Source organism: Panthera pardus, unplaced genomic scaffold (assembly GCF_024362965.1).
Source record: "Panthera pardus isolate Hobbes unplaced genomic scaffold, ASM2436296v1 HiC_scaffold_8, whole genome shotgun sequence".
In the NCBI taxonomy this organism is placed as follows: Eukaryota; Metazoa; Chordata; class Mammalia; order Carnivora; family Felidae; genus Panthera; species Panthera pardus.
The window spans coordinates 116386780-116413691 of NW_026527013.1; the positions used below are offsets into that span (position 1 = coordinate 116386780).

At 40.2% G+C, this 26912-nt stretch overlaps 1 protein-coding gene across 5 annotated transcripts in view; it reads right to left on the bottom strand.

Annotated features, from left to right (window-relative positions):
- Nucleotides 1–2337: 2337 nt before the first annotated feature.
- Nucleotides 2338–26912, bottom strand: part of OSBPL3 (oxysterol binding protein like 3) — a 178365-nt gene continuing 153790 nt past the window's right edge. For all 5 annotated transcript variants that reach the window (XM_019443630.2, XM_019443628.2, XM_019443629.2 and 2 more), the window contains 7 exons: nt 22410–22473; nt 18172–18250; nt 16613–16757; nt 13579–13723; nt 11763–11889; nt 10035–10157; nt 2338–6114 (listed from right to left, as the gene is read on the bottom strand). In XM_019443630.2, the coding sequence (XP_019299175.2) occupies nt 6018–6114; nt 10035–10157; nt 11763–11889; nt 13579–13723; nt 16613–16757; nt 18172–18250; nt 22410–22473 (780 nt within the window). In that variant the 3' untranslated portion in view covers nt 2338–6017. The remainder of the gene's footprint in view (nt 6115–10034; nt 10158–11762; nt 11890–13578; nt 13724–16612; nt 16758–18171; nt 18251–22409; nt 22474–26912) is intronic.

Below are 26912 nucleotides of genomic sequence, written 5' to 3' on the forward strand. Positions count from 1 at the left end.
GGGCACACCTGCCGCTCCCCTAGTCACTTGGGCATCCTCTGTACTGAGCCTTCTTAACCACACTGGTTGTTGACCGACCCACTGGCTTCCCACCAGACTGGAAGCTCCAAGGTAGAGGGAGGACTGTATATTCCCAGTGTCTGCAACCATTCCTGGCTCAGCAAATGTTTTTCAAAGAATCTCTCACGGCAGCTGCTGGCTGCTGCCTCTGTGCAAGCCCTTTTTAAAGCACCCATCAGGTGTCACAGGAGAAAGAAGTGGCAAGGCCCTTACCTTTACATTTTGAAGAAGGTATAAAAGCAATATACAACATTTCGTGAAAAGAAACACGCAGCTGTGGGCCACCTGGGTGGCTCAGTTGGTTAAGTGTTCAACTCGATTTTGGCTCAGATCATGATCTCATGGTTTGTGAGTTTGAACCCTGCATCGGGCTCTGCACTGACAGTGCAGGCCTGCTTGGGTTCTCTCTCTCCCTCTCTCTCTCTCTCTCTCTCTGCCCCTCCCCTGCTCATGCTCTCTCTCTCAAAATGAATAAGTAAACTTAAAAAAAATGTGACAACAACAAAAAATATCACAGAGAACCAGAGTTGTTACAAAGCATAACTAACCATAATTCATCCTTGGTAAAATAACTCAGAGTCAAAATGATTTAATAAATTCTATCCTCTCAAAAAAGAAAAATTGGCTCTTAAGCTATTTACTTACTGAAAATTCCTCTGAAAGCCCAGATGTGAACTCCTCCAGTGAATATAAGGTCCAGGTGCTTGTATTTCTTTTCTTTTTTTAAAATGTGTATTTATTTTGAGAGGGGGCACTGGGGAGAGGCGGAGAGAGAGGGAGAAAGAATCCCAAGCAGGCTCCTCGCTGTCAGCACAGAGCCGGAGCTCATGACCTGAGCTGAAATCAGGGGTCAGAAGCTCAGCTGACTGAGCCCTTTAAGGGCCCCCTGCAGGTGCTTGTATTTCTGTTCGCCACTGCCCTCCCCCTGCCCCAGCAGCTGAACTCTAAGAACTGGGGTTGCCTGCTTGCTTGGGTTCAGCCACCAGGTAGGATGGAGGCCATTGGAGACTGAGGTTGGGACAGTTCTTCCTTCCTCTGGGCTGGATCTTCTAGCAGAGCCGTCCCTCCACCACAGCTCCCCATAGCCCGATGGCCCCTCCCTCCTCTGAAGCTTCGGCTCCTTCAGGGCGGCAGTAACAACTTCCTGCTGTTGCTAACATGCCTTTAACCTGTGAGAAGCCCCTCAAGTAACCCCTTCATTTTCGTCTCTTTAAGTACTGGAATTAGATTTGGTTTTCTGCAGGGACCCTTAGTAATAAGTCCATAATAAGAAACCCTTACCTGAGTGTGCAAAGGACAGTGATGTCCTGAGGTGCAGGGCACTGGTGTCCATTCATCACGTTAATGCTGGTATTCTATTGGTACAGCTAGAAAATAATAGGACTAAGTTTGTAAACCAATGGCCTGGAACTCGTAGATTCAAATTTTATTGCCTCCTTGAAGTCGACACTTCTAGATGCTTTAAGACCTATTTCAGCAATGGCCAACATGTTAAATGGCCAACATGTTAAAATAGTCTCAGGTTGCTTTTTAAGATTTCCGTTAGTGTTCATAACCCATTATTTTGAATAAGGTTGGTAAATAGTCCTCCTTTGATGGCAGATTTGATTCAGATCAACAGGCAATATCAACAACACATATTTGAAAATTAGCAATAATTTCATTAGGCTTCTATCCAATTTTCACTAATTATCCTCAAAATGTCTTTTATAGCTTATTTTTCTTTTAAGCCAGGATCCAACCAAGTTTCATAAATTGCCTTTGGTTGTCTAAGTATTTTTAGGGATACAGAGATGTGAGTTTATGCACATAACTGCGATCCAGTGCCTTGTGGAACATGATGTATTTATCTTGTCAGTGAACCAGGTGGGCCTTTAGTGAAGACGAAGAATGTTCCTAGCATTGCAAAGGACACAACTTGGATATGGGAGGAGGAGAGGAGCCAGTCACTCATAAGGGCCGTTAAATTGGTGTAAGCAGTCAGCACTTTCCTTTTTCATGTTAGGGCCCGCAGAAAATCTTATTTCCATAGTGTGCTGGGGTAAACACAGGGCTCCCTTGTCCTGAGGGCTGGGGGACCTACATTTGTAGTACATCCTGAAAATGTGCGGCAACTTTTTGGGTTCCCAGTTTATGTCTCAGGGTATTCTTATTTCAAATCTCTATCATTTTAGGTAACCTGGTGTGTTTCTTCCTCCAAAGAACCTAGTTTAAAGTCTTACTCTGTCCCTTTCAGCAGCCACTAATACCCATTAATCTGGAAAAACAAAGACAAAGTTGGCCTTTTTCCATGTTGTTTATTCCCAGTCAACTAGCTACATGAGGGGGATAAACAAATTAGTAGGAGCTTTGTGGAGATAATGAGGTATGGGTGGAAGGGTGGGATTTAAACAGAAAATAATCTTATACACAGCTAGATAGAAGATTTACAGACATCCTTTTTTTTTTTTTTTTTTTTAAGTATCCTCTGAGGGTAACAGAGGAAGATAAAACCATCATGAGTAAAATAAATTAGCAACTTTTTATCATTGCATAACCCAAACAGAAGTCTCAGGAAGTGGTTTGCATTTTCTGTCATGATTTACAGATACTTATGTGATACATATTTCCAACACAGGGAAATAAAGACTAACACCGAATAACAGATTCATATATGCAGAGGGAAGTTGAGCACATGAAAATAGCTATCATCTGGTAGCAAAAATAGATTTATGCTGATGTTAATATCAAAATTAAAGATTCAAATAAATTATGCCAATACATTGGAACTATTATTCCTAACATCACAAGAACAACTTTATTGCTCCTACTCATAACTTTAAAAAAAAGGTCTGAGAAAATTATACGATAGTTTGAGGGCATGATAGAACTTCTGGAATATGTTAGTAAGCCTACAACAAAATTCAACAGCGAAATAAAAACTTTATGGTTTTTCTTTTAGGGTTGACACTGTTAATGGTCGAACAAGACCACTCATCATAAATCTGGAAAATACGGATGAGGGACAATACTTGAAGTTCAAGTAAATGATTTACTGATGGTAATTATAAGCAGAATGTGAGAAAGGCAGCAGCTCAAATGAAATAAACAATCAAGTATTTTTGAGGTTTGTTTTTCTCTTCCAGAGAGCCCCACAGGAAGCAAAGATTGTGGGCTATTGGGGTACTTTCCTTGATAGATAACTGGACTGTTGTCCTAAAGTGAACTCTGGTTAAATTAGTACCAGAACTGGCCTGACTTTTGGGAGGCAAATGGCATGGAGAGCCGCCCTGTGATTCTGATTATTACATTTGACTCGGGAAATACCAGACTGTGCTTTGGGGTCAGCAGAGGGAAGCCATGTGCTGTCTGGATACACTGGAGAGTGCTGGTTTCTTCCTGAATGAATCACCTGCAACTTGGGGTAATCGATAGTGGCCATAGGAACTTCTGAAGTACAATGTGGTTGATGGTGCAAAGTCCCATTCCCAAGAGTATCTGTGTAATTCCCCATGGATTTGGGATAGAATCATCAGGAATAAAATGGAGGTTGGTTACAGCATATCTTAGATGGTGCAGTGACTGCAATTGTTTAATTGGGATTTTCAAAGTTCAGAAAGTCAGATTCTACTTCAATTCTTCCCAAAGAATGCCACGTTTGTTTTCTTTATCTTAAAAATATGAAATACCCTTGAGCTACAGATGACATGGGAAGGTGCTTTTGAGAATAGGGACTAAAGGAAAAAAGAAGCCATTTCCCCCTCAAGGTACTTTTAAGATTATAACAGTATGACTCACTAAACTGTTTAAATTTTAGAAAAGCCCTTTACAGATGCTGGTACTAATAGCTTTTTAAATTTGCATATAGTTCTGTACTATATTCTAATTCACCTCTGTTTCCATCTCAAATAAGAGGACTACAAAGGTGATATTTGGTCCATTTATCTTTGTGACTCCAATATAAAGCATAAAATCAATTGAAATAACAGCACGGGGACAATGAAAAAATTTCCAAATACTATATAACAATGCTACACCCATTCAGGCTGCCCATCTTGGTTTTGTTGTTGTTGTTTCTTTTTTGAGCCAGCCTCTGGAGGAGGCCTATTTCATAGTCGATATGGCTAAAAGTCCACATTTTCCTTCACATTGTGAAAACTAGGTTTGTTTTCCCCTAGAGTATCCTTACATCTACAGCCTGCTTCTTCCTCTCTGTGAGCAGACTTTGGATATATGCTTGAAAAGAAAAGAACAAAGCACGTACCAAAGAATCTGATTGTGTCCTTTAACTGCTTAGAAATGGAAATGACATTCACATTGTGTTCATCTTGACTTCTTGATAAAATGGAATGAATGAATGAAATATTTAAGGAATCATTTGTTGTTTTAAAATGCTAATCATCTGCAAATTCCAAAAGGCCATGACTCACTTTCAGTAACTCTACATTTTGAAAGAGCAATACTGTCCAACTAGTTGATTATTTGGTGTAAACTGAAAAAAATCATGTGTTCTTTTTTTCCCGATACTTATTCTCCTTTTCATTCCTGGAATTCTACATGCTCTGAAATTATTTAAATATCTGTAAGTGTTTTCTGGCGAAAACTGTTTAACACACCATTATACGTGATATTCCATAGGACTGTTATGGACAATAGAGTCAAAGACTTAAAAATTACGCTTTGGTTTTAATGTAATCTGGGCAGAAGTTGGAACTACTTTGATAACACACTTCAACTACTGCACAGATTCTATTATCGTACTTTAAAATAACATATTTAAAAAGACAAAGTTTCCCCTTTCAGGAGTTATAATCTGTATTATTCAAGACTGCTGCAAGACTCACAAAAGAGGGAAATGAGTAAGAAGAAAGTGTAGGAAAGAGATAAGACAAAGCTTCATCAGAACACAACACAAAGGAAGAACATCAATTCTCTACATTTGTCTATAAGGCAGATGGTCAAACTTCTTATACAAGATCTAAAATATGGTGTTATTAAGAGGTAGAAAATACCAAAACAGTATTTAAGAAAAAACTGTTGAGTTCTTGAAAACAATCAGTTATTTTGCTAAACTTTTAGAAAGTCAAACTGCTGTGTGGAATGCACCATATGTTTTATGCTAAACTGGAACATTCCATACTCAACAGAAAAGTAGGGAGTGGGGAATCTAGGGGTGGGGCTGGAGGGAAGCAGAAAACAGTTTCTTGTCAAGAATTTGGTTCTCACTAAGGAGAGATTTCCTACTATGTCTCTGGGATGCCATTATAGTGTTTAACTAATGGGCATTTCTCAGATTGACAATTTCTCTGAGTAACAGGGTACAGTTTTGCACATAAGGCAATAAGAACTCTAGGGAGGGATGAGCTCAAATGCTTTTCCTCTTCAGGAAGGTGCCGTATCTATGTCATATAAAAACGTACATCCTACTAATCTCCTACCAGCCTCCCAACCACCAAAATGGAAGTATTCTTCGGACTCCAGCACCAGCAGAATTGTTCTGGATGAGCAATTCAAGAGCTGTCGGAGGCAAAAAGATATCTGAGCTACCAAATTAAACTTGGGTAGCTTACGCATGAGTGAGTAACCCTGGGTATTCTTAGTTCTTAATGCACCTGGGAGAGATAAATTTTTTTTCTCCAACATAATTTCATAAGGCATGAATTTAATTTGAATTTTCCTAACCTTTGGAAAATTAGTGTTAAAGCTTCTTTTTTAACCCACACATTAACATTCAGTCTTTCATTTTTATTAAATAGCTTATATATAAAATGAAATATCAAGGTGTTCTACATTCATATAAACAATTGTGGTAACATTTGAAATTATAAAGGAAACTATTGAAGAAAATACATACTTAAATACAATGCTAAGCACAGGTAATCATTCTAGATAATTTCTTTTAAATATATAGACACAGGTTTGTGGCTTCAGAAAGCAAACACAAGAGAAGTACAGGTGTATCATTCTTCTTTCCTTTTTCACCACAAGACAGGATGGTCCAGTTTGGAAAAACCAAGATCTTTTCTAAGTTCCAAATAGGTGCCGTTGCTCACCCAACAGTCATCATTGGATTTCCTGTGAAGGATAAAAGAATTTCTTGAAGGCTACTGAAAACACTGTCATATTCTCTCCTTCCCTTTCCCTCCTTTCTTCCTCCCAACCCTGGGCCAGGCTATCATTCTTACAGACATACAATGTCCCTGATAATCTCATATGGGAACTATGAGGGAACAGGAAGCCTGGAGGCCATTTTGTCACTTCTGACTTTGACTTCTCAAACTTAGAGGCTGTGAAAAAATGGTGCTTGAGAGAAGCATGGATAAGGGAACAGTTTGTCATATATAAAACATGGCTGGGATGACAGCCACACCTTGGGTGTGACTATGGAAAAGCTACAAATCAACTAGATTGTTCAATGAAGTGATAAGTTAACATTAAAAACAAAAGGAAATGGAAGACATAAGAGTCAGGAGAGAATAGCCTTGGTTCACTATCCTTTGAATAGATAATATATTAAATAGATGAAAATTCAAAAGGTACAAAAGGGTAGATAGCTAAAAGTTTTCTTCTTATTCCTATCTCCCAGATTTCCAGTCCTTTTCTTCAGAGGCAATGATGATCTTATAAGCTTCATTCTTTCAGAGAAATTTCATGCATGTGTGAGCACGCATGCATACACATACATACTCCACTCCTCTCCCATTTCTTCCACAATGACAGCACTCTATGGTGTCCTACCTTTTGAGTTTTTGACATAACAATACATATTGGAGATCATTTTCTGTTGTCACAGTAAGTTCAGCAAACTACAGCCCAAGGGCCAAATCCAGGCTTCTGCCTATCTTTGTAATGCTGTTTTTTTTTTTTTTAAGTTGAAGTATAATTAACATAAATTGTTATATTTGTTTTAGGTGTACAATATATTGATTCAACAATTCTGTACACAGCACTACATCAGTGGTCACCATAATAAGCGTAGTCACTATCTGTTACCATACATTATTACAATATTATCAACTATATTCCCTATGCCGTGTTTCTCATCTCTGTGACGTATTTATTTTATAAGTAGATACCCTTTAATCTTAATCCCTTTTTATTGGAACACCACCATGCCCATTTGTTTAACGGTTGTCTATTGGTGCTTTTATGCCGCTCAGTGGGATGGAATAATTACAACTAAGACCTTATGGCCTGCAAAGCTAACAATATTTACCATTTGTATTTTATAGTCCCCAAAAGTTTGGGGACTCTGTGGCAATAGGGAATCCTGATTTTTTTTTTAAGTTTATTTGTTTATTTGTTTATTCTTGAGGAAGGGGAGGGGCAGAGAGCAAAGAAGAGAGAGAATCCCAAGCAGGCTCAGCACTGTCAGCACAGAGCCCGACCTGGGGCTTGAACTCACAAACTGTGAGATCATGCTCTGAGCCAAAATCAGGAGTCAGATGCTTAACTGACTGAGCCACCCAGGTGACCCTGATTTCTTTTTAAACAGTCGCATGATATTCCATTGTAGAAATGGACCACAATTTAACAGGTATCTTACTGGTGAGCCTTTAGGAGGTTGTTTTTAATCTCTAGCTATCACAGACATATGTTAATAATAATATGATAAACATATAACAATATGTAATTTTATACATATGTGAGTATAGTCACATTAAAAATTCCAGTAAGTAGGGCGCCTGGGTGGCGCAGTCGGTTAAGCGTCCGACTTCAGCCAGGTCACGATCTCGCGGTCCGTGAGTTCGAGCCCCGCGTCAGGCTCTGGGCTGATGGCTCGGAGCCTGGAGCCTGTTTCCGATTCTGTGTCTCCCTCTCTCTCTGCCCCTCCCCCGTTCGTGCTCTGTCTCTCTCTGTCCCAAAAATAAATAAAAAAAAAACGTTGAAAAAAAAAAAAAAAATTCCAGTAAGTAGAACTATGTCAAAGAGGGTGTACATTTATAATTTTGACTGATATTTCATATGCTTCAAAAGCATAAGTGGAGAGTGCCTGTTTCTCAACCTCCCAGGAACAGGGATTCTTACCACACTTGTTTCCCTATTCTAATAAAGGGATGTGTCTAAAATAAGCCAGTCTGCATACCCAGTACTTGACTATGAAACAGAGGAGCCCAGTTCTGTAGGAACTGTAGTTGCCACTTGGAATTTCTGTGGACACTTCCCTTGTTCCTACATTCCTCTGTCACCTCTTTGCCAGGACCACTACTGCTGAAGAATTCTTGCCTTTTCTCCAGCTCTTTATTTGCCACATCTAATAGCGTGATAATTTAACAGACAATCAAGAGGAAAAAGAGCCACCTGGCTGCATCCATGTTCTGTCCTTTTCCATTCCAGACATAATTCTAGATGGTTTCAACAACAGCCTAGATAATGGTTTATATTTTGCATTTAAATGTTAATTTATTTCCCATAGAGCTCCACAGACTTTGTGGACTTTCACATTAGGTAAAATTGATGAATCTCCCTACCTAGTTCTTGAGACAGTTTAGTTACCTACAGTTTTTAATGATCCTGAATATACTGCAATGAACATCTTTATAAATGTAATTTCCCTTGTTTAAAAATGACATGAGGTGCACCTGGTTTGCTCAGTGAAGTGTCTGACTCTTGATCTCAGCTCAGGTCTTGATCTCAGGGTTGTGAGTTCAAGCCCCATGTTGGGCTCCATGCTGGCCATGAAGCCTACTTAAAAAAAAAGAAAACAAAAAAAAACCAGACACAAGACCCTAGATGATTTATGAAAGAAAAAAAAAAAATTAGCCTACTTAAAGGTATATGTGTATATCTATCAATTGATCAGTAAATCAACTGATCAGTCTGTTAATCTATCCATTTATCTATCTCTTGCCTTTAAAAAATAGTTAAAGATGTCTTGTTTTTAAAATTTTTAAACAAAGTTATGAATATTCTGGGATGAAACTCTGGTTGATCTTCATTTGCTTATCTCCTGAGTCTGGGGAAATGATCAGAAGGGATCTGGCAAAACCCACATTGACTCCAGGGGGAAAAAGCATTATATTTTGGGGATGAATAGTACTTTTTGCTATTTTGGAATACAGACTTTATTTCTGCTGCTGACAGATCAGTAGCTAATTCCTCCTAGAAGTGTTCATGTTATCCATTAAAACACAATGGCAACCAAAACAAAACAGAAACAGAAAACAAAAAAACGAAAAACCAACCAACAAACCCCAAACAAAAAAACCCTGGCTTCCCTGAAAGCAAGACTGGGGTGGAAGGGGTAGGGCAGAAGCCTGTGGCTTTTCTGTGTGTGCCTGTTTTAATGTTGATTTTTTTTTTTTTTTATTAAACCAATAAAAAAGCCCCTAAAACCATACAAAGCCCTGGCCAGTAGCCAGGAGAGCCAGGTGCCAGTCCAGGACATTTCACTGGGGCCTCCTATGTTCCCTGGGCCTTTGCTTCTGCCCAGTTAATATAAAAGAGGGGGTAAAGGGCTGATGATCTCTGATGCCCCTTCTAGATCTTTAAGTCTATTTTTAACAGGACTTTAATGGCAAGTTATTTTAAAACTAACAGTAAATGTTCCAAATCCAAACTGAAGTGTTTTGTAACTTCTGCAATTCAAGAATTAGACCACTTGCAGGGCACCTGGGTGGCTCAGTCCATTGAGTACCTGACTCTTGATTTCAGCTCAGGTCATGATCCCACGGTCATGAGATCGAGCCCCATATCGGTCTCTGTGCTAAGTGTGGAGCCTGCTTAAGATTCTCTCCTCTCTCTGCCCCTCTGCCCAACTTGTGCTCTCTCTCTCTCTCTCAAAAAAAAAAAAAAAAAAAATTAAAAAAAAAGAAAGAATTAGACCACTCAGAATTTCCATTTTCCAGGGGAGAAGTTTCTGCACTCTGAAGCAAGAAAAACACCAAGAAGGCTCTCCTTTGGGGAGGGGACAGCCCATTTACTCTCTTCATACTGGAAGCATCAGGTGTCACCAGTACCTATCCACCAATGACCCACACAATACGCGCACACACCTGAAAAACCGCGGCTGGTGTTCCACATTATTTTCTTCTAAGACCCGTCGCCTTTCTCTCTGTAGCTGTTCAATCCTCTGCTTTTGTATTTCAGCTTCTTCCAAGTTCCCTTCTTCTAGGAACCTGAGGCATTAGGGAAAAAAAGCAACACAAATTCCGAGAAAATACTGTAATCATTACTTCTAGAATTCTGTATCTAAGACTGGATATTCAAAATGCTTCCCTATAGGTAAGAACCCCCCTTCAACCTTTAAAACAGTATTTTGGGGTAGTTAGGGAAGACATCATCATCATCATATTATTATTATTATTATTATTTTAAATGTTTATTTATTTTTGAGAGAGGGACAGAGAGTGAGCAGGGGAGGGGCAGAGAGAAAGAAGGACAGTGGATCCAAAGTGGGTTCCGCACTGACAGCACAGAGCCTGATGTGTGGCTCAAACTCATGAACTGCGAGATCATGACCTGAGCCAAAGTCGGACGCTCAACTGACTGAGCCACCCAGGTGCCCCAAGATATTATTTTTTGAACTGGTGACATAGACATGGCTCAAAAAATCAGATCTATAAAAAGGAATTTGTCCCTTTCATCCCCATCTCTCATCCCACCTGTTTCCTCACCATACCTTTTGCCTGTAGCCTCAGAGTACATCAAACTTTTGAATCTTGCTACCTGATACATTAAGAATTAGTATGTCTATATATTTTTTAAAAATATGCATTTCTTGGGGCACGTAGGTGGCTCAGTCGGTTAAGCATCCAACTCTTGATTTCAGTTCAGGTCATGATCTCACAGTTCGTGAGTTTGAGCCCTGCATCGGGCTCCATGCTGACAGCGCAGAGCTTGCTTGGGTTTTTTTTTTCCTTTTTTTTTTTCTTCTCTATCTCTCTGCCCCTCCCCTGCTTGCTCTCTATTTCTCCCCCCCCCCAAAATAAACTTTTAAAAAAAATTTTGAAAATAGGCATTTCTTTCAGTGGGACTAAGCATCTTTTCATATGTTTAAGGGATATCTGCATTTCCTACTTTGTGAACAGTTCATTTTCCTATGTCTTTTTTTTTTTTTTTTTTTTTTTAGTGAGTTAGTCTTGATTTTTGAAACCAATTCATGAAATGAGTTGAAATATAGATTTCCCAGTTTGTCGTTTGTCTTTTTGACTCTGGGTATAAAAATATTTTTTTACTTTGCCATGAAGAAGTTTGTTTGTTTTTTTTAAATAAAGTCAAATATATAATTTTCCTTTTTCCTTTCTGGGTTTTGAGTCTTAATTAGGCCCCAGAGCAGAGATAATTATTTCTATTATACAGAATAGGAAACTGAGACTAAGAAAGTTGACACTGCTTGTGGCCAGCAAACCTAGAATGAGAAGTTAGGTTTTGTGCACCAAAATAATTTAAATCTGAAGTGTAAAGGAATTGGGTGCTTTTCACTCTTTCAAATACAGTTATAAGTTCTATATTATTATAGACAGTAAAACTCTTAAAAATAAACACTTTGGGGGGATATTTCAATAGAAATAAGGCTTTACTGATGAATAAAGGCCAGGCCACACATAGAATTAAGCTGGGCTCCATACCTTCCATGACATGATTGTTTTCAGTCCTCCTAGACCTCTACTCCTAACGACATTGTCTCTCTCGAGCTCCTCTGATGGCCTGGGAGTTGTTAGTAAGACTCTTTATAAAGAGTTTTACATCTCTGGAGATAAAGATCTTTAAAAAGTCCTTACCTTTGGTCTGGTCTAAATCGAGTATCAGTAGGTGGTAATAAAGACTTTGACAATGGATCCATTTCATTTAATTCTAGGGCAAACTGTGTGAAGCCATAATATTGCTCATAGCCTTTTGGCATGGGATCTAAAAGAAAAAGAAATCATTCATTTCCAACTTCCTTTCATTTACATTACATTTTAATTCCTTCACCTTTTTCAACTCAAACCAGCTATTATTTTTTCTCTCTCAGCTCTAAATTCTTCCATTTCTATTAAAATATTCTGGCTAACAAATAGGTGTTGAATGTTCCTCCATAAATCTTTTTCTCTGTAAGTTTTCTTCTACCTACAAGGATAAGACCTCTTTTGTGTGGTCAGATAGGGAATTTATGTAATGCTGTGAAGTTTTTATACTGTGCAAGTTATAAAAATAATTTGTTACAAAAATAAACATGTGAAAAAGAACTCTGGGTCCATGTTTTCCTGACTAACAACACTCTCACTCTGGAGAATCCATTTTTCATTTAAGAAATGTCAAATCCTCCTGGAACTCTGTCTAGTACCTAAAATAGTGTTGAACCCATAGCAAGTGGTCAATGTTATTCTTTTTTCCATTCCTGCCCTTCCTTTTACCAAGTCTTGTCCCTCCATATCTTACACATTTATATTTAAAACTAACTCAGTGGAAGCCGGGAATAGACGTGGGATTATACCGGCAGAAATACCGCCAGCTGGATGTCAAGGGGACCGAATGAAGTAAGGCTGTTGGACCACTGGCATTTTACAGGATGCTTCCATCAAGTTACCCAGCTGCAAACATGTGTTAACCCTCAAGCAAAGGGAAGAATGAGTGGGAAGGTGATTCAGAGATCATCAGGGTTACCACTGCCACCACAGGCCCAGACGACAAGGCCCAGTGGGGGAAGGATGCCTCTACCCTTCAAAGGATGGGGCCACTGCCACAGTTTCAAGCTGCCAGGCTGCCACCACCCAGAGCCTTGGGCCCCTGCAATGTATCACTGCTACATTGGGAGTGACAGAATGTGTCCTCAATGGTCTGTGCTCTTGACACAGGTAAGTTGCCTGTATAACAAACACAGGCCCATCCTACCCCTTCCTTGTTAAGTAATAGCACACATCCTAATGATTTAAGTCACTATTAGAATGGTTTTGTTTTACTTTGTTTTGTTTTGATCAGCCCAAAGCATTCTCGTGGTGGTATCTCAAAATGATGGTTTTATAATATGACCAACACTTAAAAGATGGACAAACGTCTTAAAAGGTTTTGGGGACATATTATGAAGGTTTGGCTTCCCTAGCCCTTTCTCCCCACAGCTGCTCAAGGGCTATTTTTCTAGAATTACAAGAGACATCAGAGTGGCTAATGGTATTGGGTGAATCCGGGAGACCCCTGACTTTTGTAGAAGCCCCAGGTCATTCTTCTTGTCTACTGACAGTTTCCTCTTTATTCATTCTTACTCTAGAATGACTTCCTGTGCTTCACTAACACTCCTTAGTGCCCAAGATAGGCACAGGAGTGATGTGTGTGGCCTGGAAGATTTCCTCAGAGAGAGTGACCACGGATTAAGTGACCAATGGCTTTGTTCCAGGATTAAGAACCCAGGACCTAGCAGGCCAACTGAGGTGTTGTTGAGAAGCATAAGGATGAGGCTGAGATAATGATTACTGAATGAAAGAAGGGCTGGCCGCTCGAATGGAGTTCAAAGCAGGTAGAGGCTAGAGGTACGAGATAGACACTGCTGCCAGCCCGCCTGCGGTTCCTCTGGCCATGTCCCCCACCCCTGGCCCAGAACTGATTAACCCGAATACTAACTTGCTCTCCAGACACAGGTGGACGAGGAGGAGCCCCCACAGTAGATGCTTTCGTGCCATTTCCCGAAGAGCCGATGCACGGCTTTTCCATTCTTGTCAAATACCGTACCTTCAATCTCACGGGCATTAGTGCTCCAGTATTTTGCCTAGGATTCAAATATAAGTTATCTGTTTTTAGTACTTTGGGGTCAACTTATTACAGATATTAAGAGGAAAAGCAAAGGAAAGAGAAAAAAACCACAAGAATGATTCTGCATTAAAAAAAAATAATAAAATAAAAAAAAAGAATGATTCTGCATTGTATATAGTGTGCTGGTTCTGGGTTCTGGCTTTTTAAACAAATCATACTTTTAATTACTTCATAGAAATTAACAGCTAACTCTTTATTTACAGTGTGCAACTGAACAAGCAACATTTGTGAAAGATACGGGTTTTCTCCCTACTTCTGCTACATGCAACGTCAGAAGGAAAGTCTCAGGTCTCACACTTCGGCCAAATAATGTGGTTGGCCTCTAAGCCCCTCCTCTGGAATAGCCATTCCCTGGATGTCCCTGTGGCTCTGACTACTGCAATTTAAGAGAGAAATAACTTGTATTTTTTTATTTTTCTAGATGGTAACTAGATAGCTTTTTGTAAACCAAGAAGGAGGCTCGTTAACATTGGTCATAATAAAGCAACCAATTTTCAGTTTCTCCGATTATTTCTCCCCCAAACTAGATTTGTTCATCGAATCCATTGGAACGTTAGGCAACCCTTATTTACACTGTGGAATGGTCCTGGGCTGAGAGAGCAGCTCAGCTCAGCTCAGCCTTGTGGGTTTTATACAGTACCACAAGGTGGCCAGCAGAGGGTGGTCTAACTCCCTAGAGTTGTGTGGGTTTTTTTTTTTTTTTTTTAATCTCCCCATTACCTGGCTGCCCCCAAAAAAAATCTCTAAAAAAGAACGGAAGGCATTACTTCATAAATCAAAACTCCCAGTGCTATTTTCAGCCAAAACAGAATCCATATTTGGAAACCAATAAAGTTGAGTGGCATTTTGGGGCCATATTCTGGTGGTTTGGTTTCCCCCTTCTGTGTCTACGAGGAAGATGGAAGGAAGGACAGAGTACAGCAGCATCACACAGCTGAATCAGAAATGTAAACCTGAGGTCTCTACTCAGGTAATAATGGAGGAAAGTGGCAACAGATACCGTCCAGGCTCTTAAGTGTATTCTGAAGCAGAAGTCTGGTTTTCTATTATAGACATTTGCTGACAAATCCAATGCTGGCAATACAAGGGGATGCCACAGAGGAAGGGCTGTGCTCCATTGGGAAGGGCCACATCTTTCAGATTCTCTTTCAACACCAGAGGTACGTCCAGTGTGCCAATCCCCTCATTTCTTGTAGCCACAGAAATCTATTCTCTGGCCCTAAGTGTGTGAGTACTAAGTAGATGGTAGAAATGGGATTCAAGCACATTTCCTTGGGGAAAGTGCTGAGAACCAGGTGGCCTTCACCTGGCTCAGGGTGCTGAGCTACATGAAGTTTTCAAGGCAGAGTCATTTTTATATTACCTCAAACATTACTAGTCTGATTTATAGGATATAATACAGACCTCCATCTATCTCTCCATAATATCCCCTACAGGCTACAGGTGGTGTAGAGAGGTCCTGCATGAAATGCCACAATTAGAGCCTAATCTCTTGGCTTCTGATTTTGACCGTAATTAAATGCAAATGTTCCTTTAAGACCATGTTAAGTACATGATAATTTTAAGGGGAAGAGGAATCTAAGGGAATTGAGGCATTTGGAAAGGTAAGCAGACTATTCCACACTTTTGCCTTTGGCCAATCTGTTCATTTACCCTATGAATGTTCATGAGCCTTTCCAGACATCAGCCTACAGCAGTGAGCAAGATTAGACCAGGCTTTTGCTTCTCCAGAGTCACGGATGGTGAGGCGGGTGTGGGGAACAGAAGATGAAAACACACAAGTAAACCAACAGTGAGCAAGCTAACTATAGATGGGAATAAAAACTTTGAAGAAAATGGGATATGATAGAGACTGACTAAGTAGACAGGGCTGATGATGAAGGATCTGTGGAGAAGGGCTCCAAGCAGGAGGAAATGGAGAGAGAGAAAGGCCAGTGTGGTCAGAAGGGGAGGAAGGGTTGGTGGAAGCTGAAATCGGAGAGGAATGAGTGTGTTTGTGTGTGTGTGTGTGTGTGCGCGCGCACACATATCCATATAGAGGCAGGTATGTGTGCATGTGCGTGTTCATATATGTGCGGCCAGCTGTGTGTGTGCAGGTGTGTGTGCATGCACTTGTGTTCGCATGTGTGTGTATGTGCCAGTGTGCGTGTTTGTGTGCATGTGTGAACATGGTGGGGGTGGGCAGTGCATAGTGCACAGGGCCTTGTGGGCCATTGTCAGGAGGCAGGCTTTTACTCTAGGAAAATACAGCGTGACTTTTGTTTTTTTCATTCTAGTAAAACATAAATAACAAAATGTACCATTGTGATCATTTGTAAGTGTACAATTCAGTGACGCTAAGCACATTCACTATGTTGTGTAACCATCATCATTTTATATTTCTAGAGCTTTTTCATCTTCCCAAACTGAAACCGTGTATCCATGAAACACTAACTGCCATTCCCCAACCCACCAGCCCCGGGCATCACCATTCTACTTTTTGTCTCTATGAATCTGACTGCTCTAGGTACCTCAGAAGTGGAGTCACACAATACCTGTCCTGTGTCTGGCTTATTACACTTAGCATAATGTCTTCAAGCTTCCTCCATAAGGTAGCATGATGAATTACATTGTATAAGAGTCCCTCTGGCTGCTGCAGTTGAGGACAGACCACAGGGGAGTAAGAGTGGAAGGAGGGAGGCTCGAAGGGGCCACAACCCTGGTCCAGGTGAGAGGGGTTGGGAGGGGGGAACACCAGGGATCCCCCGGCATTGCTTGCCTGATGGCACAAGGGTGAAGGTGAAAAGTTCCCTGGGATGTCCTGTGCCCGGAGGCCCTGCTCTGCCAAGGCCTTTCTGGCGGTTACCTTTATGAAATTCACTTTGCAGTGGCAGGAGTCATCATTCAGGTTCTTGATGACAATCTCCCCATAGTGCTCAATCCATCTCTGCCCACTTAAGATGTTATGGATGCAAGAGGTCACTTTGTTCCACTCAAAATGATCTCCAAAGCTAAAAAGGAGGAAATGGTGACATTAACAATTCCCAGAAGAGCCAGCAGCAAATGCAAACAGATATTGCTATTTAAAAAAAAAAAAAAAAGTCACATAATGAATTACTCCTTCCTTCATTTCCAGAACCAACTGGGTGCCTAAGCCATGTTGGGCATTCTGACTTCCACTCCCCCAGGAGTCATCCGTGTCACAGAGGGGAGCAGCAGTCAGAGACGGCCACTCTGGAAGCTGACAGGGCCTTCACTGGAAGCTGGTGATGTCCTCGAACAACCCACTCTCTCCTTTGACAGAGGAGAAAACTGAGAGCCAGAGGTGACTTGCCGAAAGTCACCAAACTAGAAAACGGAAGAGGCAATGGGGAAGGTGGGGGCATCTTCTACAATCTGCTCTCTACACACATATGCACATGCATACACACATATGTGTATATATGTGCACACACATAAATATGTATATATGTATATGCAAAGACACATATCTATGTTATAGATAAATCTTTCTTTAAAAATTTTTAATGTTTATTTATTTTTGAGAGAGAGACAGAGCACAAGCAGGGGAGGGGCAGAGAGAGAGGGAGACAGAATCTGAAGCAGGCTCCAGGCTCTGAGCTGTCAGCCCAGAGCCTGGTTGCAGGGTTTGAACTCACAAACCACAAGACCATGACATGAGCGAAAGTCAGATGCTTAACCAACTAAGCCACCCAGGCGCCCCTATTTTATATATAAATCTTACACGTATCTTAAATCTTTTTACAATGAGAAAGTATTCAGACTTACAGAGTCATATAATTTACGAGGATAATGATAATAAGACCAAACACTTACATGGCATATACTATTTGCCAAGTACTCTTTAAAGTGCTTTATGTACATTATTCCTTTAATCTTCATAAACCCTGCAAAGTAGGTGGTTTATTTCTCGTGTTTTATAGATGAGGGAACTAGTGATCAGAATGATTAAGTAACCTGCCCAAGGCTTTGCAATTAGTAAGTGGCAGGGTGAGTACATGAGTCCTATTAGCCCAGTCCCAGAGGCCACACTCACAGCCATTTGGCTTTATAAATGAGTACCAATAATCTCTGTAGGATCAAGTCCATATCTTTCTTTAAAGGAATTCTGACAGTTAGGTAGGACAACAATGTTAAGGCAAACCACCATTCTTAATTTTGTTAGAAAGTGGAAACGAGTTTTAAAAGAGCTTTTGTTCAATGAACTTTGGTTTCCAGGTGGCATTTCTGTTTGAAGGAGAGAAAATGTGAGCTTGTCAAAATGAGGTACATTTGAACTTACTGTCAAACCAATGAAAAGGGAAAAACATATACTCAACACCATGGGGGACAATGGGAGTCCCATTCCTAAAGCTGTATCTTGGCCCTAAATTCTATAAAGTTCCTAAGCACAGAAGAACTTACGCTGGCAGAGTCACGTGGGTGGTGCCAATGGGGACAATTTCCATGGATTTGCCCCAGAATTTGTTTTTCCATCTCACATCTGAAATGAAATACCAATTAGTACATATTTAAAAGGAGAGCCATACAGATCAGAGAATTCTTAGGCTGCATGAATGATCAACCACTATATAGAACCTCTTCATAATAAAATTCATTATTATACAGGATAAGTTTTCATTCAATATATGTACCAATTGAGTATCTGGAAGAGAATCGGGGAACTGAAATTATAAGGTAAGTTCCTTCCCTTAGGAGAACTCACAGTATGAAAGGGAGACAAAAGTGAAAACAAGTAATGCCCACAAAGAGAGGCACAGGCTGTAACTGAGTATATTTAAGAAATGGAACCATAGAAGTAGGAATGACCAACATGCTTGGGGGAAAGCATCAGAAGAGGCCTGTCTGAAGGGGGCACTTAGACTGGGCTCCGAAGAATAAGCAGGAGTTCACTAGGCAGGAAAAAAAGCAAAAGAAGGCAGAAGACAGCTTGTTCAAAGGGAGAGAGGTATAAGAGAACATGGTGTGGTTCTGTCCCACAGGTCTTGGATTGTTCAGCAAGACAAGCTGAAAGACAGACTGAGTACAAAAACAATGGGCTCTAGAAGCCAGGCTAAGACATCTGGTGTGTATATGCTGGGGGAAAATAAGATGTTTGGTTAGACAGAAAACTCATGCGATTAGATACAGACTTTGCAGAGGCAATTGGGACCAATACAGAAAATGGACCAGGAGCACAAAAGATGAGAAGCAAGGTGACAGGTTACAAGGTTGCTGTAATTGCTCCAAGGATAAGTGAGGGTGAAGTGACCTAAGGCCATAGCAGACAGAGTAGAAGGGAATGATCCCAAAACCAGGAAAGAAGTAGGAATAGAACTAGCTGACAAATTGACAAATTAGATGCCGATTGTGACAGACAGGGAGAATTTGTAGATGGTCTCATAGTTTTCTCATTTGCATAAATGGTGGCACCAACTGGAAGACACAAATGGAAAAAGAATAGAGTAATAACAGAATTTTTAAAAAAAGGAATAGAAAAACAATGGCAGAGAGGGTGATCCCTCTGACTGCTGCATGACAATACACAGACCATAGGGGAGCAAGGTGAAAGGAGGGAGGCTGGTAGGGGGCCATGGTCATGATGCAGGGGAGTGATAGGGCTGGGAGCAGGCAGCCCTTGGCCACATGATTTCACGTCTATAAAATATTCCTAATAGGCAAATCCATAGAGATAGAAAGTAGGTAAGGGATTGCCTAAGGATGGAAGAGGTTGATGGAAATTAGAAGCTGGGGTGGGGTAGGTACTGGTAGGTAGGTGGGGGTGGTTTCTTTTGGAGTGATGAAACTGTTCTGTCGGTGGGAATGCAAACTGGTGCAGCTGCTCTGGAAAACAGTGTGGAGGTTCCTCAAAAAATTAAAAATAGAACTACCCTACGACCCAGCAATAGCACTACTAGGAATTTACCCAAGGTATACAGGAGTGCTGATGCATAGGGGCACATGAGCCCCAATGTTTATAGCAGCACTTTCAACAATAGCTCAATTATAGAAAGAGCCTAAATGTCCATCAACTATGGATGGATACATACAATGGAATACTACTTGGCAATGAGAAAGAATGAAATCCTGCCATTTGCAGCAACACGAATGGAACTGGAGGGATTATGCTAAGTGAAATAAGTCAGTCAGAGAAAAACAGATACCATATGCTTTCACTCATATGTGGATCCCGAGAAACTTAACAGAAGACCATGGGGGAAGGGAAAGGTGGATAAAGTTACAAATAGAGAGAGAGGGAGGCAAACCATAAGAGACTCTTAAATACAGAGAACAAACTGAGGGTTGATGAGGGTGGGGGAGAGGGGAAAGCGGGTGATAGGTATTAAGGAGGGCACTTGTTAGGATGAGTACTGGGTGTTGTATGGAAGCCAATTGGACAATAAATATTAAAAAATGTTCTAAAATTGATTGTGATGGTAACTGGACAACTTTGTGAATATACTAAAACTCAGTGAATTATACTTTTTAATAGGGAATTGTATGACATACAAATTTTATCTCAATAAAGTTGTTACCATAAAAAGATAATTGGCTGTTTAAAGCAAAAACAGTAATGTTGTATTGTGGGGTTTAAAATGTACGTAAATAAAATGTTATGTTCACAGTAGCACAGAGGTCACAGGTTAGGAGAAGGGAAATGGAGGTATACTTTTGTAAGTTTATTACACTATATGTGAAGTGGCATATTACTTGAAGATAGACTATTAAAGATACATAATATAAACCCTAAAGTAACAACTAAAACAATGAAACAGAGGTTTTAGCTAATAAGCCAACAAAGGAGGTATGATGGAATCATAGAAAGTACTCAGTCCCAAAGAAGGCAGAGAAAGAAAACAAGGTGAACAAAGAACAGATGCAACAAACAGAAAACAGATAATAAGAGGCCACATTTAAGCCCAACTACATCAATAATCATAATAAGTGTAACTGGTTTAAACAACCTGATTAAAAGGCAGAGAAATGTCAGATTGGATTAAAAAGCAAGAGGGGCACGTGGGTGGCTCAGTTGGTTCAACGTCTGACACTTGATCTGGGGTCAGGTCATGATCTCACAGGTTTGTGAGGTCAAGCCCCACATTGGGCTCTGTGTTGATAGCATGGAGGCTACTTAGGGGATTCTCTCTCCCTCTCTCTCTCTCTCTCTCTCTCTGCCCTTCCCCTGCTCTCTCTCTCTCAAAATAAATAAATAAACTAAAAAAAAAAAAAAAAAAAAAAAAAGCAAGATTTGGGAGTCATGAGCCTATGGGAATAGGTGGGATTGCCCAGGAAAAGGCTGATGAGAAAGGAGAATGGAGGCTGAAGAGAATACTGTTGTGTAAGGTAAGGGGCACACAGAAACTACTTGGGAGAAAATCCTTCCCATCACATAATACATCACATCATCATCATCATAATATGCTTCCGTGGTCAGTGACTCTTAGCAATTAGAAAGTTAGAGATCTTATAAGAATTCTTCCCAGAGGGTTTCAGTGAAAGTTAGAGAAGTTTCTAATCAAGCTTCAATTCTAAACTTTACTGGCAAAGATTCCGAAAGGGAACTACGGTACTTGCAACCTAAAGCGATATTGTCTCCAGAGAGAGGAACTGAGTGGCTGGGGGTTGGGGTGGAGGGAGGGGATTATTATTATTATTATTTTTTGCAAAATATTCTTTTATATCTTTTAACTTTTACAGAGTTTTTTTGAAAAGGCAATGTGGTAACTCAGGTGTTATCACTGTGAGCAGAGAAAAATGCTTTAAAAACTGATGTGTGCTCATTGTTTGAAAATCATTGTTTGAAAACCCAGGATGTTCAAATTCTCCTCCTAAAGTACACTCTGCCTTTTGAATACATATATAACTTAACAAAATTAATTAATCCATTTAGGAAATATTTTCAGTCTTATTTATTCTTCAGAACAACCCACCCTCCTCCCAAATCCAAAATATAAACTGAATATAGGGACAACAACTCCCCAACTAAAAAAAAGTCAGCAATATAAAATGTGATGTTTAGGGGTGCCTGGGTGGCTCAGTCGGTTAAGCGTCCGACGTTAGCTCAGGTCGTGATCTCACAGTCTGTGAGTTTGAGCCCCGTGTTAGGCTCTGTGGTGACAGTTCAGAGCCTGGAGCCTGCTTCCGATTCTGTGTCTCCCTCTCTCCCTGTTTCTCCCCTGCTCATGCTCTGTCTCTCTCTGTCTCAAAAATAAATAAAAACATTAAAAAAAATTTTTAATAATAAAATGTGATGTTTAGAAAAAAAATTAAATTTTTCAAAAGCAAAAAGAACCCTGTTGTCTAGACTCATAAATGCCTGTAAGTATTTAGTGTCTCTTGAAATACACAAGGCATTTCAAGTGGCTGTGGAATTAGAGAAAAAAGTTACAGGAATAAAATGGTGGTGGCCTAGACATAGATGGAAAAAAATTTTTTTAAGGGAACAACTTAAATTATCCTCCTAAATCCTTAATTATGAAGTAGACAAATATCAGTAACTGTTCAGAGATGAAGGCATGAACACCAAGTGGTATAAATCCATCTGACAAAGCCCAAGTCCAGGGCATACTTTTGATCTTAACAAGCACTTGCCATAGTTCCTGATTAAAACAAATCTATAACATTACAAAAAATGATGGAGGCCAAATATATTAGCACATTACCTTGCCAGAAAACAAAATTTCCAGACTCAGCGTGACATGCAGAGATAGGTGGATGGTGGCTGACCTAATGGAAGTAAAATCCAGAAAACAAAAAATTAATTGACTTTCGTGTCTCATAAAATCCATTCCTTCACCCTTGGCCTTGAGATGTAACAGTGTGCAGTGTCAAAGCGAATGAGAAGTTTAGTTTTCCTTCAACAAGTCTGTCCTCAAGAGGGCGCTCCTGATACACTCAGCCCTGATTTGCTCAAATTCCCCAGGCCTAAGAAGAAATCAGGTGATGGAAGCGTCTGGAAGCTCTGGGAAAAACAGCCAAAGAGGCAAATGTTGAGGATAAAGAGATGTTTTGGAAAGTGTGAAGCAAAAGCAAGGGCATGCAAGGGCGCCTGTTCATAAACCATATAATCTGACACTGGCTACCAATGTCAAAATCTCTATTAGCTGTTGTGAAAGTACCTGCAAATGTCTTAATTAAGATGTCAGATAATAGATATTTTAGAATGCTACTTCTGAGCCACACTAAAATGTCTGGCTCAGATTTTGCTCCTTTGAAAGCTCTGTATCACAAAGCCCAGCCTCTTTCCAAATCACCTAAAAGACTGATTGATCCAAGATAATTTTTTAAAAGAATAATGTTTCTATAAAAAAAAAAGAGCCAGGGCACCTGGGTGGCTCAGTCGGTTAGGCATCTGACTTTGGCCCAGGTCATGAACTCGCAGTTCGTGAGTTCGTGAGTTCGAGGCCTGCATCAGGCTCTGCGCTGACAACTCAGAGCCTGGGGCCTGCTTCAGATTCTGTGTCTCCTTCTCTCTCTGCCTGTCCCCTGCTCTGACTCTGTCTCTCAAAAAATAAAACAAAATGTTAAAAAAAAAATTTTTTTTAAAGAGCCAAACAGTCATTGAAGAAATGTTAGCCAACTGCTAAGATACACATTTTATTCATTTTCTGTCAAGATAAAAATATCTTCATTAAATAATGTAATTTTGTTCTAGGAAAGAGAATCCCCTGGAATGGAGACTATGGCACATCCCCCTGTGTTCTGTCACTGGGGTCATTATTTCTGTTTTATTCACTAATGAAGAAGCTAAAGGAAAAATGGCTCCTGAGTTAGATTTCCTTGTTATCTTAGTAACTCCAGGCATGTGAGTGGCGAATGTACCGTTACTAGGATTCAGTACCAGTGAAACCAGAGTTATGCCGACAACAATGTTTCAAAATTTCTGTGACTTAGCTGGTTCTCAGTGAAGTATCTTATACTTAGAGCATCTAGCCTAATACCTTCACGTCACCCATGAGGAGACCAAACCCAGAGAAACTAAGTAACATTTCCCAAACACATTGAGAGGGAAGAGAGAGAGGTGAAAGGCAGCAGTTTTGGTGCGTATCAGTGGTTTCCAGGGAGGAGGTGACTCCTCTTACCTTGCTCTGGACCCTCAGCTGTAACAAGGAACATGATACGAAAACCACTCATAGGTGCCACTCTGCTGGGTGAGGAACTCAGGGAGAGAGCCGTGCCACATACACATTTAACTGATGGCATTTCAACTGTGCCAGCTTGACCCGATTTCAACAGGGCAGGTATCTTTCAGGTCTCAGTGACCATAAATCCTAGTTCTGATACAAGGTGGGAGATGCAAATTTGCTGTCCCTTGGATGGTTTTAGTTACCACAGACCTCTTAAGAATGTAGCCCTTCTCCAAACAGACACAAGAAAAGACGCTCAACAACACTCATCATCAGGGAAATACAAATCAAAACCACAATGAGATACCATCTCATACTGGTCAGAGTAGCTAAAATCAATAACTCAGGAAACAACAGATGTTGGCGAGGATGTGGAGAAAGGGGAACCTTCTTGCACTGCTGGTGGGAATGCAAACTGGTACAGCTGCTCCGGAAAAGAGAGTGGAGGTTCCTCAAAAAATTAAAAACAGAGCTACCCTACGACCCAGCAATTGCACTACTAGGAATTTATCCAAAGGATACAAAAATGCTGGTTTGAAGGGGCACACGCACCCCAATGTTTATAGCAGTGCTCTCAATAATAGCCAAAGTATGGAAAGAGCGCAAATGTCCCTCAATGGATGAATGGATAAAGATGTGGTTTTATATATATATATATATATATATATATATATATATAATGGAGTACAACTCGGTATGAAAATGAATGAAATCTTGCCATTTGCAACAATGATAGAACTGGAGGGTATTATGCTAAATGAAATAAGTCAGAGAAAGCTATCCCATGATTTTACTCGTTTGTGGAATTTGAGAGACTTAACAGATGATCATAGGGGAAGGGAAGGAAAAATAAGATGAAAATGGAGATGGAGGCAAACCATAAGAGACTCTTAAATACAGAGAACAAACAAAGTTGATGGGGATGAGGATGTGGGGGGTGGGTTAAATGGGTAATGGGTACTAAGGAGGGCACTTGTTGGGATGACCACTGGGTTTTATATGTAAGTAATGAATAAAAAAAATGTAGCCCCACTCTGTGCCTATGGGATTTTTCAGGTCAATTTTTACTTCCAGCATGCTTTAGAAGCCTAACTCCTAAAATGCAACTCTCTGCTGGCCTTCATTGTCTTCCTTTTTATTTTTTAATATAATTATTTTTTTAATGTTTACTTATTTTTGAGAGAGAGAGAGAGAGAGAGAGAGAGCATGAGCAGGGGAGGGGCAGAGAGAGAGGGAGACACAGAATCCGAAGCAGGCTCCAGACTCTGAGCTATAAGTGTAGAGCCCGACTCTGGGCTTGAACCCACAAGCCTTGAGATTACGACCTGAGCCAAAGTTAGATGCTTAACTAACTGAGCCACCCAGGTGCCCCATTGTCTTCTTTTTTAATTGAACTCCTTTGGAGATACTTTTTCTCACAAAATGTTGCAAACCCATCCCTCTTTTCTCCCCACTGCCTCCGCACCCCTGCCGACCCCACACCCACTCCGGACTATCAATGAAAGCAGTGGAGTTAATTTTTAAACCTTGGGATCATATAAAACTAAATGAGGCAAGACAACACCCACACCCTACTTCTCCCCTCCCTTCCCCCTGTAGCAGGTGAGGAGCTATGGAATGTTCCCCCTCCCCCATAACATAGGCATATGTTAAAGTAAATTATTAAAAGGCGATCGTATTTATTCCTGCAGAAACAATGTAGTAAAAAATGCAGGATTCACAGTTTTGATCAAGAATTTGGCATTTTGTAGGTGGGGCCAAATGTAAACATTAAAGCAAAATACAGTATATACAAACTATAAACCTCTTCTGTAATAATTTTAAATCCCAGAAAACAGGGATAAATATACTGTCCACATGAATTACAAAAGAAGCCCTATCAGTCCATAAAGCATATATATGTCCCATAAAATTATAGGCAACCTCGACCTTTTAAAACTATTATGTCAGATACATGAATCAGTGCTTCGCAGAATGACTTTACATGGGTTCAAAGGATGTTTCCTGAATGAGTAAATCTCAACATTCACAGTATCAATGATTTTGCTTATTTGTTTTTTTTCTGGCTTAAAAAGGCCTTTGGGAGTGATTTATTTGGTGCACATTTCTTTTAAGAAGTTTACAAAGCTTCTCAGGAAAATGAAATTGGTGTCTTCGTCTTCTTCGATATATTTCCTCACAACAGGTATTTATTCATGAAACATTTCTGGAACATCTGCCATGTGCTACACTAAGTGTCAGGGAACAAGGGAGCACTTTTGGGGTTCCATAGATATAGGTCCTAACCAGGCAACATCATCTACTGGCCGAATGGCCTTGAGCAAGTTTTTAAACATCTTGGGCCTGACTTACCTCATCTGCAAAATAGGACTAATGCCAGTGACTTTGCAAACAAAAAGAAGACACAATTAACATGTCAGGATCATCCACCGGTATGAAGTGGGCGGAGACTAAATTTTAGCCATTTTTCATGAATAGTATTTCCACTTAGTTATCATGGTAACCTTGTGTCTTCATTCGCCTTATTTTATAAATTAGGAAACAAAGGACCTGTCCAATGCTACACAGTTACTAAATGACAAGGGGTGGTGCTTTACACCAAGGTCTTCTGATTCCAAATCCAATGCTCTTTGCTTTATGTCCTAGCTGCCTCTCTATGGCTGTTCTCAAGGCTGAGCTCTGGTCACTTCCCAAAGCCTCCGCACACCATTAAGTTCCCATCTCGAGAATATTTAGACAAAGAATCTTTGGAGTCTGACCTTCTACTCTGAGTCTCATTTATTTCTTTGTAAAATGAGGTCTGAGGATCCCACTGACTTCAAAATGCTCTAAATCTAACATCTATTCCCAATGTCTTCTTCAAATCCCAGCATCAGTGGATGTCAGCCAAATGGAAAAAGATTACACCAAGGCATAGACTAACTCAAAGGGCCCATTGAAAGGGGGTAACTCAAGGTTCGTAATTTAATCTTTGTTGATGGCAATCTTTCTAAAATCTACTGGAGTAGAGAATGATGGGCACAATCTAACCTTAGTATG